At 35.5% G+C, this 14,646-nt stretch overlaps 1 protein-coding gene across 6 annotated transcripts in view; it reads left to right on the top strand.

The window, feature by feature from the left end:
• The window catches only part of LRBA (LPS responsive beige-like anchor protein), a 367,496-nt gene that overhangs the window by 137,102 nt on the left and 215,748 nt on the right, over nucleotides 1–14,646 (top strand). For all 6 annotated transcript variants that reach the window (XM_085222195.1, XM_085222196.1, XM_085222197.1 and 3 more), the window contains exon 37: nucleotides 13,441–13,607. In XM_085222195.1, the coding sequence (XP_085078321.1) occupies nucleotides 13,441–13,607 (167 nt within the window). The remainder of the gene's footprint in view (nucleotides 1–13,440; nucleotides 13,608–14,646) is intronic.

The following is a 14,646-nucleotide window of genomic DNA, read 5'->3' as shown; positions in this document are numbered from 1 at the left end:
AGATCCTTAGATGATGCGCCTGTGTTGCTTTGTGAAATCTGCTTTGATACCTGCATTCAGAATAAAGTGAACTCTTCTTTTCAGGCCTTCATTAAGGATGAAATATGCATCTGCTTGCTAAATGGGTGTTAACTTTTCATCCAATATATTCCCATTTACAGCTTTGAAATATTTGACAGTGTTCTGGCAGTATCTTTGGATATTCTCTTAAATACAATTTCACTTGCTTTTATAGTTTTTATGTGAGAAGCTTGTTTATAGTGGGAATGACAATAGATTTCACAAAACTGTAGCGTATTTTCTCTCTATTTTAGATCAGTTTAATTTCTACGTGTTTAGTTCTTTCCTTCACCTGGCAAAAGAACTTGAACTACAAATACTGCGTATGATTGACTTGACTTCATGTTGTTGGGCTAAATGAGCCAACTTGACTGAATTTCCTGCGATGCCTTTGAAGTTCTGAAATTGCCAGTATAGATTGCTGTGTATAGGTTCTAGGGTGTTAATGTAAAAATGTCCATTTTTTCTAATGACTGATGTTTAAAATGAAAATTTAGAAGGAAATCTGTGAAGCTCTCTTATTCTGTAGTTTTTGGTTTGAAAATCCACTGTTTACATGTTTGCATACCTGCAAACATTTTTTTTTTTTTTAAACGACCTGTTGAAGTACTGCATGTAGCTGAATATTAGTTGTGTGTGCATCTTCCTACATACATATTTTAATACTCTGAACCGTAACGGCTTTGGAATATAAAGTTCCTTTTTATCTAATGGATTTAGTCCAAGTGCTTGCATGCTGGTATTGCAATAAAGCAAAGTGAGAATAAGTGTCTTCATGTAGATGTGCAATCCCAAAACCAGATTAGGATGTATGTGAAAGCCATAGAATACTGTCTGTAGAAGTTACTGATAACTTACGTTGATCTATAGAAGGTATTGCTATACTTGTTAGCTTGTTTATAAACAGCTGGTAGTATGTTTGGTCTCATCTTGGTGTTAAAACAGTCTCCTCATTTACTTCTGAATGATAAAGTTTGTTTGATGTGGGTTTACTTTTTTATGTGTGTGAAGGTTGCTTATCAGTTTTGGTGGCTAATGGGTGGTAAGATCATCAATAGAATCCAAAGGCATTTAAGATAAATGTTTTCAATGTTACTTTTATTTCTTAATCACATAGATTATTTCCTCTTTATTTGAATATTATTGAAGACAAAGCAGTATAGTTTGTCCTGAATTGATATGTCTTCAATGAAATGCTCATTTCTTCATTTAGAATACTCTGTTCTAAATATAAAATGTTACTTTGCTGAAATAATTCTGAGTGATAATTGTGAAGAGAAAGTACTTGTTTAAGGAATTTTACAAATAAATTGTGACAAGATTTCTTCTCCTGTAAAACATCATGCTTTATGTCCAATGGGTGGACATGTATGGTGCAAAAATTCTGGTGGATGGTATTCCTATTAATGATTTGTAACAGTAGCCTTTTTATTTCTGAGTAGACCTCAACAGCTTTCCAGGAAAGGAAACAACACTACGCTAATCAGATTTCTTGGTAGTAACTGAAAGGTCTTTTCATGTTGCAGAGCAGTGAGATAGGAGTGACATATAGAATCTTGTCATCTTAGCTTTCCTATATTAGCTTTGAAATGGGAATCACAATAATAGGTTTTTTGGAATCTTTTTCTTCTCATTTTATCTCATTTTTCACAGAAATATTTACAGAAAGTGTTCACCTGCTGATTTCATTCTTTCACTTAGCCAACAGAAAAATTGGGCCAGTCACTCTGTAAATAGGTGGTCTTAGATTATGAAAAGAAAGCTCAGTCAGTTAAGTCAGGCTTCAGGTGATCGTTGTGTTGAGGAAGATGTGAAGTGACTTGCAGAGACCTCCGGATTTCACTGTTTATCTGAAGTCCTACTGTAAGTATTATAGTCGATCCTTAAAGAGTTGTACTGTTAGGAAAGACAAATTGTTGCTTTCTATTTCACAGAAGGAACAAGATGGGTTTCCTAATAACTTCCTTACTCCCCTTTTCCTTCCCACCTTTTTTCCTGCTCTGAAGTGGTGGAGCCTCACCTTGAGCACTGTGCACAAGTTCGGGTTCCAAAATATAAGAAAGACATAAAACTATTTCATAGCTCTCCTTTGGATGCTCTCTAAGATAATGAAGGGCTGAAGAGTGAGAACATCCCTTGGTTTGTTCAGCCAAGAGAAGAGGTGGCTGAGGAGAGGCCTCATGGCGACCTACAGCTCCTCACAGGGAGCGGAGGGGCAGCACTGATCTCTGCTCTCTGATGACAATGACAGGACCTGAGGGAACAAAGATGGAGATATGTAATGTTGGGTGTCAGGAAAAGATTTTTCACCAGATGTGGTCAGATGCTGGAACAGGCACCCCAGGGCAGTGGGTGGTCGTAACACTGAACTGCTGGAGTTCAAGGAGCATTTTTAGAATGCTCTCAGATGTAGGGTTTGAATTTTGGGTGGTCTGTGTGGAGCCAGGACTTGGACTCAATGATCCTTGTGGATCCCTTCCAACTCAGGCTGTTCTGTGATTTTATAAGAGATTTTTGAGATGTTCCCACTTATTCTATCCTTTCCCATGTTTGTTCTTTGGGGGAACATGAGATTTCAGTATTGTAATACTGTCCTGAGTTGTGTGATGCCCCTAGATCAATTTCAGTCTATATTTAGTGGGTGTTACTAATTCTTGCCTGAGATACTTTTTGGTAAGGTGACAGATGAAGTAAACAGAACGCTCAGTTATTGTGTGGGCTATTATGTTAAAAAGAATACATGGCAATTATGAAACCAATTATGTCATAATTTTGGATAAGAAGTTTATAATATACTGTCAGGGTTTCGTAACCTTCAGCAGTTCCCCATATGGGGTTAAGTTTGCACCTGCTGTGGTAACACAGCTGTCCAGGCAAAACCTCATGAGCTGCCCTATCTTTCTCACAGCATGAGGTGCAGTCTGTGGGGCAGCCTTTCTGTACTACCATCAGTGGGACAAAGCCATTCCTTGCCTGTGCGTGCTCTGGGAGAATCTTACATATGCCACTCACAGGTATCTCTAAGTTATCCTGTCATTAGTCCTGAACGCATCAGATGTTTATGGAAGAGAAAGTCAGATATTCTGACTTCAAAATATTCTTCCTTTTTTTTTTTCTGCATTACCTGCTAGGAACCTCAAATATTTAATTTTTAAGCAGTTGTCGATAGTCTGGAAGGCAGCGTCACCAATCTAGCATTGGACCAACATTGTTTTGCAAGGTAATTTCATATGGTAGAGGAGGAAGGAAAATTTCTAAAACAATTTTAAAATAGCAGTTGATTGAAGCTACTCAGAAATTTGAACTGTCAAAAGTGGAGCTAGATTATAGGCTAGTATGTAACAAAGTTAACAAGTATGAAAAATGCATTTTATGGCTCTTTTATTTGTCCAATAACTGTCTCTTATGTTAGTTCTACATGTAATATTTTAAATAATTTTAGTAGCTTATTTTCTTTGTGTTCATTCTTGGTGTAAGCTAGTGATTTTGATTAGTCAACATATGTTTTTTCATTACCTATAACGTTAACGAGCAAACTATAGCTCACATCAAATTCCAGATTCTTATTTCAAAATCCTTGGTACTGATGTGGCTTTTTTATTCTGTGCAGCTGTCATGCTCCTTGCTTGAAGTGTGTTATGTGTAAGTGTTATTTTATGCTGAATCAGTCAGTTAGTGAAATCGAGTTAAGGATTTGCACAGTCATGCTGTGTAGTCTGTATTGTGTCCTTTCACCAACATCTAAAGAGTTCAGCTGTATGTAACATGCTGATAATCATTATCTGGGGCCAATATTAAAATGCTTTCATATCGTTTATGAGTAGAGGGGGAGAAGGCAGAAAACATCATGCAAAACTGAAACAAAGCCAAAAGTAAAATTAGACAATAACAACATCAGAACCTTGGAATAGGAGATTTTACAAGTTCTTTTATCTATACTGAAATGGGAAATACAGAGAAAACTCATGAAATGGATGTGTTGTGTTCTTCCTGTATAACTGAATATGTTTATGGGGTATTAATGTTACATTTTTTAAACAGAAAGCACAAAAGATGTTTCTAGTAGAAACTGGGAGGTGTAAATTAGTACTCGATTTCTCTGATGATACCATCTGTGTTAGTTACAGTACTGATTCTTGCATTGTTTCAGTATTCACATTTAAATCAAGTGATCAAGAAAATTTGAATTTTACGGCTATTATTATTATTATTATTATTATTACTACTATTATTATTATTATTCTTTTTAGCCTTGCTCCATATTGCTCAGTCTAAGGATCTAGAGTTATATGAATGGATATTAAGTCAGACTGCTCTATATTAAACCGAATCCGCTGCCTTCTCATGTTCTGAATAGTCAGAATATTTTAGGCACTATCTTTTTATGAATAATAAAAATAATATGTTAGTTTTAATGAGAAATTAAATTACTCTCCTTTAACGATTTTTAGAGACACTATGTCATCCTTTCGAAAGTGGTAGGACCTTTTATGAATAGTTAGTTAAAAAAAACAAACCTATCTCATTCTTCTCTGAAAGTTCAAAACGATGTTACGCAAATACATAAGAATAAATTGTGCATGCACACACACAAACCCAACAACAACTGTTCAAACTCATATACAAGTTGAAATGAAGTACAAAAATAGACTTCTGAAAAGAAGCACAGCAGAAAAAAATATAATAATTTGCTTTTCATAGTTGAATGCTGTAGGAATCTGACAGGAGGCTTTAAGTTAAGGCAGAGGTTAAGCTGGAGCTGAAATTGTGACTCTTTAACATGTTTCCAAGGGAAATGGCTGGGAATGTTCTAAAGAGCAGCTGCTGTAAAAGGCCATCTTTAATCATCCTACTCATTTGCTTCTGGATTTCTTTCAGTCTTTGCCATTTCATCATCTTAATCAAAATATTCTGCTTTTAAAATAGTTGATCTCTGAAAGAATATATTTCTGAAGAGTCTTAGTTTACTATAATGCTTGGAGTGAAGGTGAGGAGAAACTTGTGGATTAGCAGCACTGAGCATCTTATTTTTGAATAGACTTTTGAATAAAAATCTCTGATTATAATTGACAGATTCTCTGATAAAAGAAAAGACCCTTAACATTTAATGACTAATGAAAGTATTTCTGCAGATACAGATGAATATATAATAATTTAATGACAGAAACTGTTTTTTTTCCCTGTATGTAGGAGAGAAAAGTTTTGGCAGTAAACTTTTTTGCTCTGTTTAACAGTGTGAGTCAAGATGATCATGTGTGAGGAAAAGGTCCTGAACTGTCAGAAATAAAGTCTATTAAATTAGCTCTTGGGGCTAGCATGTTAAAAGCTAGCAAGGGACAAATAGGTTACCTCTTGGGTCACGAGTTCATGTTCACTTCTGAATGTTTCATAGCTGAAATCTCACAAAAAAATTGCCAAATACAGCACCAGAACACTTTTAAAGCTCCTGTGGCTGATACCTATCCTGTAGAATGATAGATGATCTGCCACGTTTACTGTCCCGGTATATACTTTGGTTTTGTTGTGTTCTAATGGTGTTTCTTTAATTTTCTTAAGGCCTTAAAGTGTATACTAAGCTACTATTCATAATACAATATTTTCAAAACATTCCTTTGATTCTTTTATCAGAAACAACAGATTCTGTCGTCAGAACAAATAGGTAGAAAGACAAACTACAAATGTTTATCAAAATTGACATTTTAAGGAGTCTCCAGTTAGATTTGAAACTAACTTGGTATCTAAAGTACCGAGGGTTTACTAGAGAGGTGTTTGTCACTGATGTGCAAGCAGTCATGGCAAGATAGGAAACTATTATGCCTTATGTCTTGATATCTGAAATGAACGTGATTTCTCTGTTCTTCATCAATGAATCCTACACAGGAATGCATGTAAAGGTTTTTGTAAGGTAAAAGTTGAGACAGTTAACATAAGTCATAAGTATTTAACTGTAGTAGTTTTTAAATAACTGTGTCTTTGGTAGCTGTGGAAACTAAATAGTCATATCTCACACAAATGGTTTTCACTTTGTTTATAGACTGATGCTGAAGCTGTGCTTAGAGATCAAAATTGGACAAGGTATTTTGCAGTAAGATTCCAGGTGATGTTTTAGCTTATTGCTTGCTACCTGCATTGTTCAGGCTATTTTTTTCTGTTTTTGTTATGTCAGAAGTTGAATTCGCTTAAGTTTTAGAGTAATTTCTTCTCTCTTGTGCCGGGTTTTAGTGGTGCAATTTGTAGAAGAGTTAAGCTAGTAGAGGGATGTTTGGAAATCAGAATTCTTGAGCAGTAAATATTTGGCTGCTGGAGCCAAAACAACTGGGCCAGTTTGTTTCCTGACTTTCAGATATCAAAGATCCTCACTGTGTCTCAGTAGAGCAATGCAGTTGGAGAGAAGGTAGTCACAGTTAAGGATTTTTTGGTGCTTTAGTTTGAACAGAAAGAAAAGCTGGGAAGTGTTGAAAGTAGGCTTGGCACGTTTTCCTAGGCCAGTGACAACTACACCTTTAGAAGTCTGTGTTAATCTTCTGGCAGTTTTGAGTTGCTGACATGTCTTCATCTGCTGGTTGCAGGCAAATGCTTTGTAGTTGGAAGATGACGCAAGGGGTCTCAAGTTTAATACCCCAAAGTAGCCCAATCTTGGCCTGTTTTTAAAGTAAGAAGCAGTATGAAGAGAGTACAGATGTAAGCTGGATTTGCGTATGAGGGAGAGAGGACTGTGTCTGTTTTAGTGTCTGTTTTGAGACTTGCACGCAAAGCATTTATACATACATATTATAAGGATGGCTTCCTGGGTTAAAAAAGAACATTTGTCTTGGTACATTGCTTATGAGAATGGTTAGCAGTGATGCAGAGGGAATTAGAATGTTGAAATAATGTAGAACATATATGAATATCCCAATTTTTACCAAGAAGTAAGATCTCTTACTTGTTTGTGTAAAGCTTTGTCTTTGTGATTTAAGGATGCTACTGTAGAACAAAGAATATCCTCAGTTGAGCATCAAAATTAAAAAAAGAAAGAAAAAGGGAAAAATGTGTATGTTGCAAATTGATTTTGCAGAATGAAACTGATGTTACTTCTCTCTGTTCTTTATTTATTGTAAGTTGAGTTCTTGTTAGTTTGGTTCATTTACCTACTCTACTAAATAGGGTTCATGTTAAGATGCAATTTTGGTAAAATTGCTATTGCCTAGTGTTTAGTTGAGTTTACTAAAGCTTATTACTATGAGATTTAAAGGTAGAAAATAAAGCTGTTGACTCAGTGCAGATTAAAACCAGATGTCTCTTGAGATCCTTGTCTTTCTCTCTAATCACTAACCTAAATTAACTGACTGTGGTAGGTTTTTTTTTTTTCCTTTCTGCTCATGACCATAGTATTACCAGTTTTTTTGGTGTGATTTAAGCCAACTGTATTTTTTTCCATCTTGCAATTTTTTAATAAGTATGTATATTTTTTTCCTCCAGGAATGTTTGGCATGTTGATTCCCTGCCCTTTCCCTCCCCCCCCCCAGGAATGTCTACAAAAACACATTTTATATATATACATATATAAAACATATATATGTATACACACACATATATATATATACACACATATATATATTTATATATATATATTTGTTTGTTTGTTTGTTTTGCTATGTATTTATATTAGAAGCAATTGATTTAGATTCAGATTCTTTTTAATCTTCAAATCAGATAAGAGACTGGGAAAGTGGATAATAAGGTTTGGAAAATCATAGGTTTGCTGTGATGAGAAGCCATTGCATTGTGTTCAGTCCATTAAAACAAGAAGAAATAGAAGAGATACTTTGATAAGTGTTCTGCTGGTGTTAACCTTGATGGCTATTATCGGGGGGATGATGCTATATCTATTTCATTGGCTTAAGCTTTTTTCATGCTGAGAGAAATCAATACTTTGAGTCGTTGGATGACAGAGGCATCACTTCAGAATTCACGGTGGCTGTCAGACGTTGTCATTGGTTGACTTTTGTTCGCTGTTGAGGTTTTAAGCTTTCATTTTTCTAAGTCTTATTCAGGAGTCTTGGTAAGATTTCCCAGGGTAGCATTTTTAGTCCAGACTTTAAACTTCAGGTCAGAGGTCAAGTGCAAAGATCTTTGAAAGCAGAGGGTTGAGAAGCTCCTTCATTTCCTAAAATAACCTTATTTGTTGGGAATTTGCATTAGTGGCAAGATTATGCGTTATCTTGTGGATGACTTTTTCCTCTTAAGGGACACTCTCAGAGGCAGATTGTTGAGAAAGCAAGTAGATTTTAGCCAAATTAGACAAAGGAATTGATATATACAAAGTGTTCAGTGATCTGAATTGCTGAATAAAGTTGTTTTTTTTTAAAGTACAATATTAATTTTAAACAACTTACACTATTAAAAAGGGCATAGAGTGTAGAAATCATCACATAATTTTGGAACTGCAAAGTTGTGCATGCAAATATTACCATTCAAAGGAAGTCCTTTACTTTTGGATTTATTTGACATCTTCATAAAGATCAAAGATAAAACTGTTCTGAAAGCACCAGAATGGTTACCCCTTCAGTGAAATACAGACTGGCAGCATACACTAATACACTTTGTTCTTATTTTGTAATAGTCTGCATACAGAGTGTATTGTATTTTTGTATCTGTAACTTATCTTTTGGATGACCTTATGCCCCTTTAGAATTACTGTTCCTCAAAAATAAGCCTTCACATAACCTAATAGCCTTCAGCTTATTCTCTGCAGGGAATGGGAAAGAGGAAAAAACATGTTTTCCTCTGTTCTAATGGTGCAGCAGAAAAGGTTCATGTTCAATCCTGGATGAAGGGATACAAAACAAGAGTCTTCTCTCTGCTCCATGCTGTGTTGAAGAAATATGTTTAATAAACTTGCCCTGTATAAATCTTTAGCAGCCACTTTTTTTTTTAACAGATAACTGATGGAGAGGATATATGAAATATGTTTTTCTTCTTTCAGCATTTCTTGTTTCATCCTGAGTGTGACTTAGCAGTTGTCTCACGGTACATTTATGATCATACTTTTATTGTATGCTTTCCCAAGCTCATAAACAAGATAGTGTTGGCCAGAGCAGTAGTGGAAGGGTGGTCTGCTAATTCATTTGCATGCAACTGTGTATCTAATTTTAAAACATAATAAAGCTTGACAGGATGCATATTGCAAGTTCAAAAGATCAAATATTAACAAAGAATTGAAACTGTAAGTGTTTTAGTAATGGACAAATGAAATCAACCTGGATTTTTATTTTTAATTGAATTGTTAGGATTTGGTGGTATTATGTGCCAGGTGTTAGCTGATAGGATGAAAAAATGCAGCAAAGAAATGGGCAGATTTTGTAGTGCCTTCTGAACAGTTCAGTGTGACTGGTTACTTTGGGATGGATCTTGGATTACTTGAGTCAGAAAGGAGAGAGAAAAAGATCCTCCTGGAAGCAATGCTAGGGCACATAAAAGAGAGGAGATGTGAGACATCTCGCGTGGCTTCAACAAATGGCAGGACCTGCCTGACCAACCTAGTGGCCTTCTATGATGGCATAACTGCATCAGTGGACAAGCTAATATCTATCTGGATTTTGATGTGATCCCTCACAACATCCTTCTCACCAAATTGAAAAGATTCGGGTTTGATGGGTGGTCTGTTTGATGGATGAAGTATTGCTTGTGAGATTGTACCCACACAGATGGTGGTGGTCAGCTGGATGGAGATCAGTGACGAGTGATGCTTGGGAGTCATTACTGGGACCAGTGCTCTTCAGTGTTTTCATCAGTGTCATTGATGGTGGGATTGAGCGAATCGTCAGCAAGTTTGCAGATGACACCAAGCTGTGGGTCCCCTGAGGGCACAGGATATCATTCTGAGAGACCTAGACAGGTTTGAGCAGTGGGCTCTTGCAAACCTCATGAGGTTCAACAAATCCAAGCACAAGATCCTGCACCTGGGTCATTATCAGTACAGGCTGGGAAATGAAAGTGTTAAGCTCTGCCCTGCCAAAGGACTTGGAGGTACTGGTGAATGACAAACTGGACATGAGCCAGACATATACCCTCGCAGCCCAGAAAGCCAACTGTGTCCTTTGCTGCATCAAAAGAAGTGTGGCCAGCAGGTTAAGGGAGGTGATCCTGCCCCTCTACTCTGCGCTGGTGAGACCTCAGCTGAGTACTGCGTGCAGGTGTGGAGTTGTCAGTATAGGAGAGATGTGGACTTGCTGGAGCACATCCAGAGTAACTATCCAAGTGATGGAACACCTCCCCTACAAGGACAGGCTGAGGGAGTTTGAGTTGTTCAGCCTGGAGAAGAGAATGCTCTGGGGAGACGTGGGAACGGCCTTCCAGTATCTGAAGGGGGTCTATAAGAAAGAAGTAGGCTTTTTAGCAAGGTCGTTTGTATTAAGGTAAAATGAAATGGCTTGAAACTGAAAGAATGGAGATTGAGGTTGGATGTAAGAAGAATTTTTTTTGCAATAAGGGTGGTGAGACCGTGGAACAGATTGCCAGTAGAGGTGATGGAAGAAGCCTCTTAAATGGAGACATTTAAGGTCAGGTTGGACTGTGTTCTGAAAAACCTGACCTAGCTGTAGGTGTCCCTGTTCAATGTAGGAGAGTTGGACTAGATGTACTTTAAAGGTCCCTTCCAACTCAAACGATTCTATGATCTTTTTTTAATTTGTTTTAATATTTGGCGTATATAGTGAGTAGGAAGCACTGAACAACTGAGAAGTCCCTTATGTGATCAAAGAGATCAATTAAAGGATATTGGGGAAAGGATAGTTCTGTGAATTAGACTGTGTGAGTAACAAAATAAAGATGATGATTGGATACTGTGAAGAATAGGTCAGCAAAAGCCATTGAACTTCCAGTGAAGATGGCGGCTTTTGAATTCACTTGAGGTTAATTTTTGTTTGCTAATAAAATTTTGGGTTTCTGTTTGTAGTTCCTAAAGTAAGTAAATAAATAAAACAAAATCCTTAGGCATTCTGGGAGGATGTAACCTGATAAGCCATGTTCTCGCAAAACTGAGGTCTTAACATTAGTAACTGTGCAAATGCCAGATTCTTTCTGTTCTTGTTTGTTGAGTCCGTCCTGGACTGATGTGAAAGTTCTATGGGATTGTTGCATGCTGGGAGTCTTTCTGTTCTGGCAGGTAGTTGTGATTTTCTATTAATATTAAATAATGAAATTGCTGAAAAATGGATTCCTATACATTTCAGTTTTGTAGCAGTCTGATTCTGTTTTCATGGCAGCTGTCAGGACAACAAAATACAATTTTCCCTTCTTTTGAATGTCACACCTGCACTCTGAAAATCTTTGGTGTTTAATGAGCGATGTGTTCAAGATCACATCGTAAAGAGACTTTTTTAATAAAGAGGTACAAGTTCATTATATCTTTTACAAAACATTCTAGTTTGATTTCCATTTTATCATGTTTTAAGGTCAAATGTGACTTTAATGTTCCATAAAGAGACAGAGATTGATAATGGGGAAAGAATAACCCTCTAATGTGATTTATATCTATGGATTTTATGTCAGATATGAAAAGTTGCTGTTCAAATTGTAAAGGAGGATCCATTAAAGAGCACTTTAAAACGTTTTACTACTTAGCTTACCTTATACACTTGTTTTTAGAATTTTACCCTTTCAAGCAACTTTAAAAATAACAGCTTATGAAACATTTACAAAGTACTGAAAAGTACACAGAATCATAATGGGTGCAAAATAGATATTGATGTATTGGAAAAGACAGCTGTATTTATAAAGAGATAGAAAAATCTTGTATAGTGTTGGTTATGATTTATCCACATTATATTTTTATGAAGAGAGTGGCAGAGTGCTTCACGTGTGACTACAAAAGCAGGTTTTTGATATCTCATTGAGTTGGAAAGTCAGCTGCATATTCTTGTCTTTCTGGATGCCTGCTCATCAGGTGAGCATTGTTCTAAGATATGTGAAAAATTACAAAGAAATGCATAAATACATGAGAATTGTCAAAAGAGGTTTTTAAAATGTAAATGCGTTCATCTGTTGATACTTTGTTGTTTTTTTTTAATCCAATGAAAATCTACACTATTCCAAATTTTATTTTACTTGAGTGTTATCCGCATTTCTTCCTTTCTCTTTCCTTCACTTCATATAACTGGAGTATGTTTTTTGTATGTAATGTGTTTATATATATATATATATATATATATATATACTCAAAACTCACAGCCTGTTTTCTTCTTTGCAATAGTTTAAGTAGGTAGATTTATATAGAGAATAGCATTGCTACTGTTTTAAACATAAAAAATGTTATGATACTGTGCTGTTATCTAAGCTCTGAGCAATAATTACAGTAGTGACTGCATCAGCTGTGCTTCACAAACAAAAAGCAATTTTTTTGTTCTTAGACAGACATTTGTGTCCATTCTACTAACTAGATCATAGAGTAATCCAATCATTGACAAAGGCTGATGCTTTGCCTGGCGTATGTGATCTGTGGAATTGCCAGATGAAAACTGAAATTAGAAACAGGGAGTGCTGAAGTAGGGAAAAGCTTTTGTTGTTTCCTTGTCAATATTTGAATTTGTTTTGTGTCTTCATTGGTTTGATAAGAGGGGGATTTGAATGTGGTGCCCTTTATTTTGAGTTCTGTATTAACAGAAACATTTTCAGATGATCAACAAAAAAAAAAAAAAGGAAAACATTGAAGTAGAGAATCTTTGTAGTTTCAGTTTGTGTGCGCCTTTCAGTTCTTATTTGTTAGGTTTAGACTTTCAGTCCCTTCGAATATAGAATATATTTATACAATAGGTGTAGTACAGGGAAAAAAAAAAAAAAAATTAGCTTTCCCATTCTGACCTGATAATATGCTCAACGTAAGGAGTCCATCTGGTGAAGACAGTTTGGTCTTCGTATGCTTTTAGTCTCCTGCCTAACTGAAGATATGCAGATTTTATCCATAGTTTTTACAGCTGCCCATTTATATAATTAATAGCAAATGGTTCACTTCTCAAATCTAATGGACAGTCATAGAAATGGAATAGGCAGCTAGCTGGCATTCCTTATTCTGAAACTTGCCTCTTTGTTTTATGATACTATTCACTTTGCTGTAAAATAAGTGATTATGCCTATATGTGCAATCAGACCACTAACAAGTTGTTGTTTTTCAAATCTTAATTGTGTATGGTACGCTGTTAAAGAATTCGTGACAAACCAAGATCCTCTGCTTGGCTCAATGAACAGACATTGGGCAATTCTCAATTCTCAAACCTGTAAAATGGGGTTAATTCCTGTTTCTCAGGGGTTTTGTAAAAGAGATCAATTATGATGTGCTTAAAGTTCATAAAGATGCTATGATTACAGTGCAAAGTAGTAAAGTCTTTGTTTTCTTTTTAGTCACTGTGTGCCCAGTACTCCGCTGACAAACGGGAAGAAGAAAAAATGTGCCATCATTTGATAACAGCAGCTAAGTACCGAGACCAAGTGACTGCAACTCAGCTAATACAGAAAATTGTCAACATTCTTACAGACAAGCATGGAGCCTGGGGAAGCTCTGCGCCAAGGTAAATAATTTTTTTTTAAACGATATTTTGAGAATTAGAATATACTTAACTTTACTTTGGTGATTTGAATTAATGTCCTGCTGGCAAATTTAAAGGTGAACAAAGTTTTGTTGTCTTATACAAAAGTGATAGAAGGTAAAATTACTGTGTCTTTAGTGAAAGTGGATGTTGGAGAGTTAGAGCAATAAAAAAAGTTATTATTTTGTAGCTTTAAACTTTGCTATGATTATGTGATGTGAATGATTTTGAACATCCTATTCTTTTGTTACCATTTAAAAACAATTTTTAAGAAGTCAGTATTTTTTTCGGAACTAACTTTCTTCATGGTACATTATGTAGTTCAAGATTGACCCACAAATTGCTACTTAATTTATTTTCTGAGCAAGCAAAAATAATGAAATAAATGAACATCTTTTTAAGTTAAATTGTGAGTTCTGTTTCAGCAATTTCAGAATGAAAACAATATTGCAAAATCAATAATATTTCACTTGCATATCTAAAATATGAGTTCTAGTTCTTGTACTGCAAGTAAGACTTAAGAAATCCTGTATCATATTTAGGCTAGAATATAAACGTTCAGTATGCTATTATGCTGAGATACTATTATTTGTGTGCAATGAAATGCATACAATGCATGAAAGCCATGTGCATAGACAACAGTTTTTTCAAAACGGTCTCCATGGTCAGGTACTGCTTGTTTCTTTAAAAGATGAAAAAATGTTCTGAGTACTAACGATGTTTTTAACATTTGGTAGCACGAAGAAAAGGTTATTAAAAAAATTAACTGGATGTGTTAAAATCAAGAGTTGTGTTATTATGGTATAGAATGTTCATCTACTGTACATACCAGTTCTGGGCTCTAGGCTATAAGGTTAAAAATGAAGTGTTTGAATCAGTGCTTAATGCTGTTTTTGTTGAATAAACTATACTTGAACACAAAAAGCCTGTTTAAGAGGAAAAAAAAAAAAAAAAAAAAAGGGTATTAAAATAATTATCTATTTCAACATTTATAGGAATTTTTAGTTAATTCCGTATAATG

Source organism: Meleagris gallopavo, chromosome 4, assembly GCF_905368555.1.
Source record: "Meleagris gallopavo chromosome 4, MGAL_WU_HG_1.1, whole genome shotgun sequence".
In the NCBI taxonomy this organism is placed as follows: domain Eukaryota; kingdom Metazoa; phylum Chordata; class Aves; order Galliformes; family Phasianidae; genus Meleagris; species Meleagris gallopavo.
The sequence above is the reverse complement of the archived record's forward strand: the minus strand, read 5'-3'. Positions and strand labels throughout refer to the sequence as shown.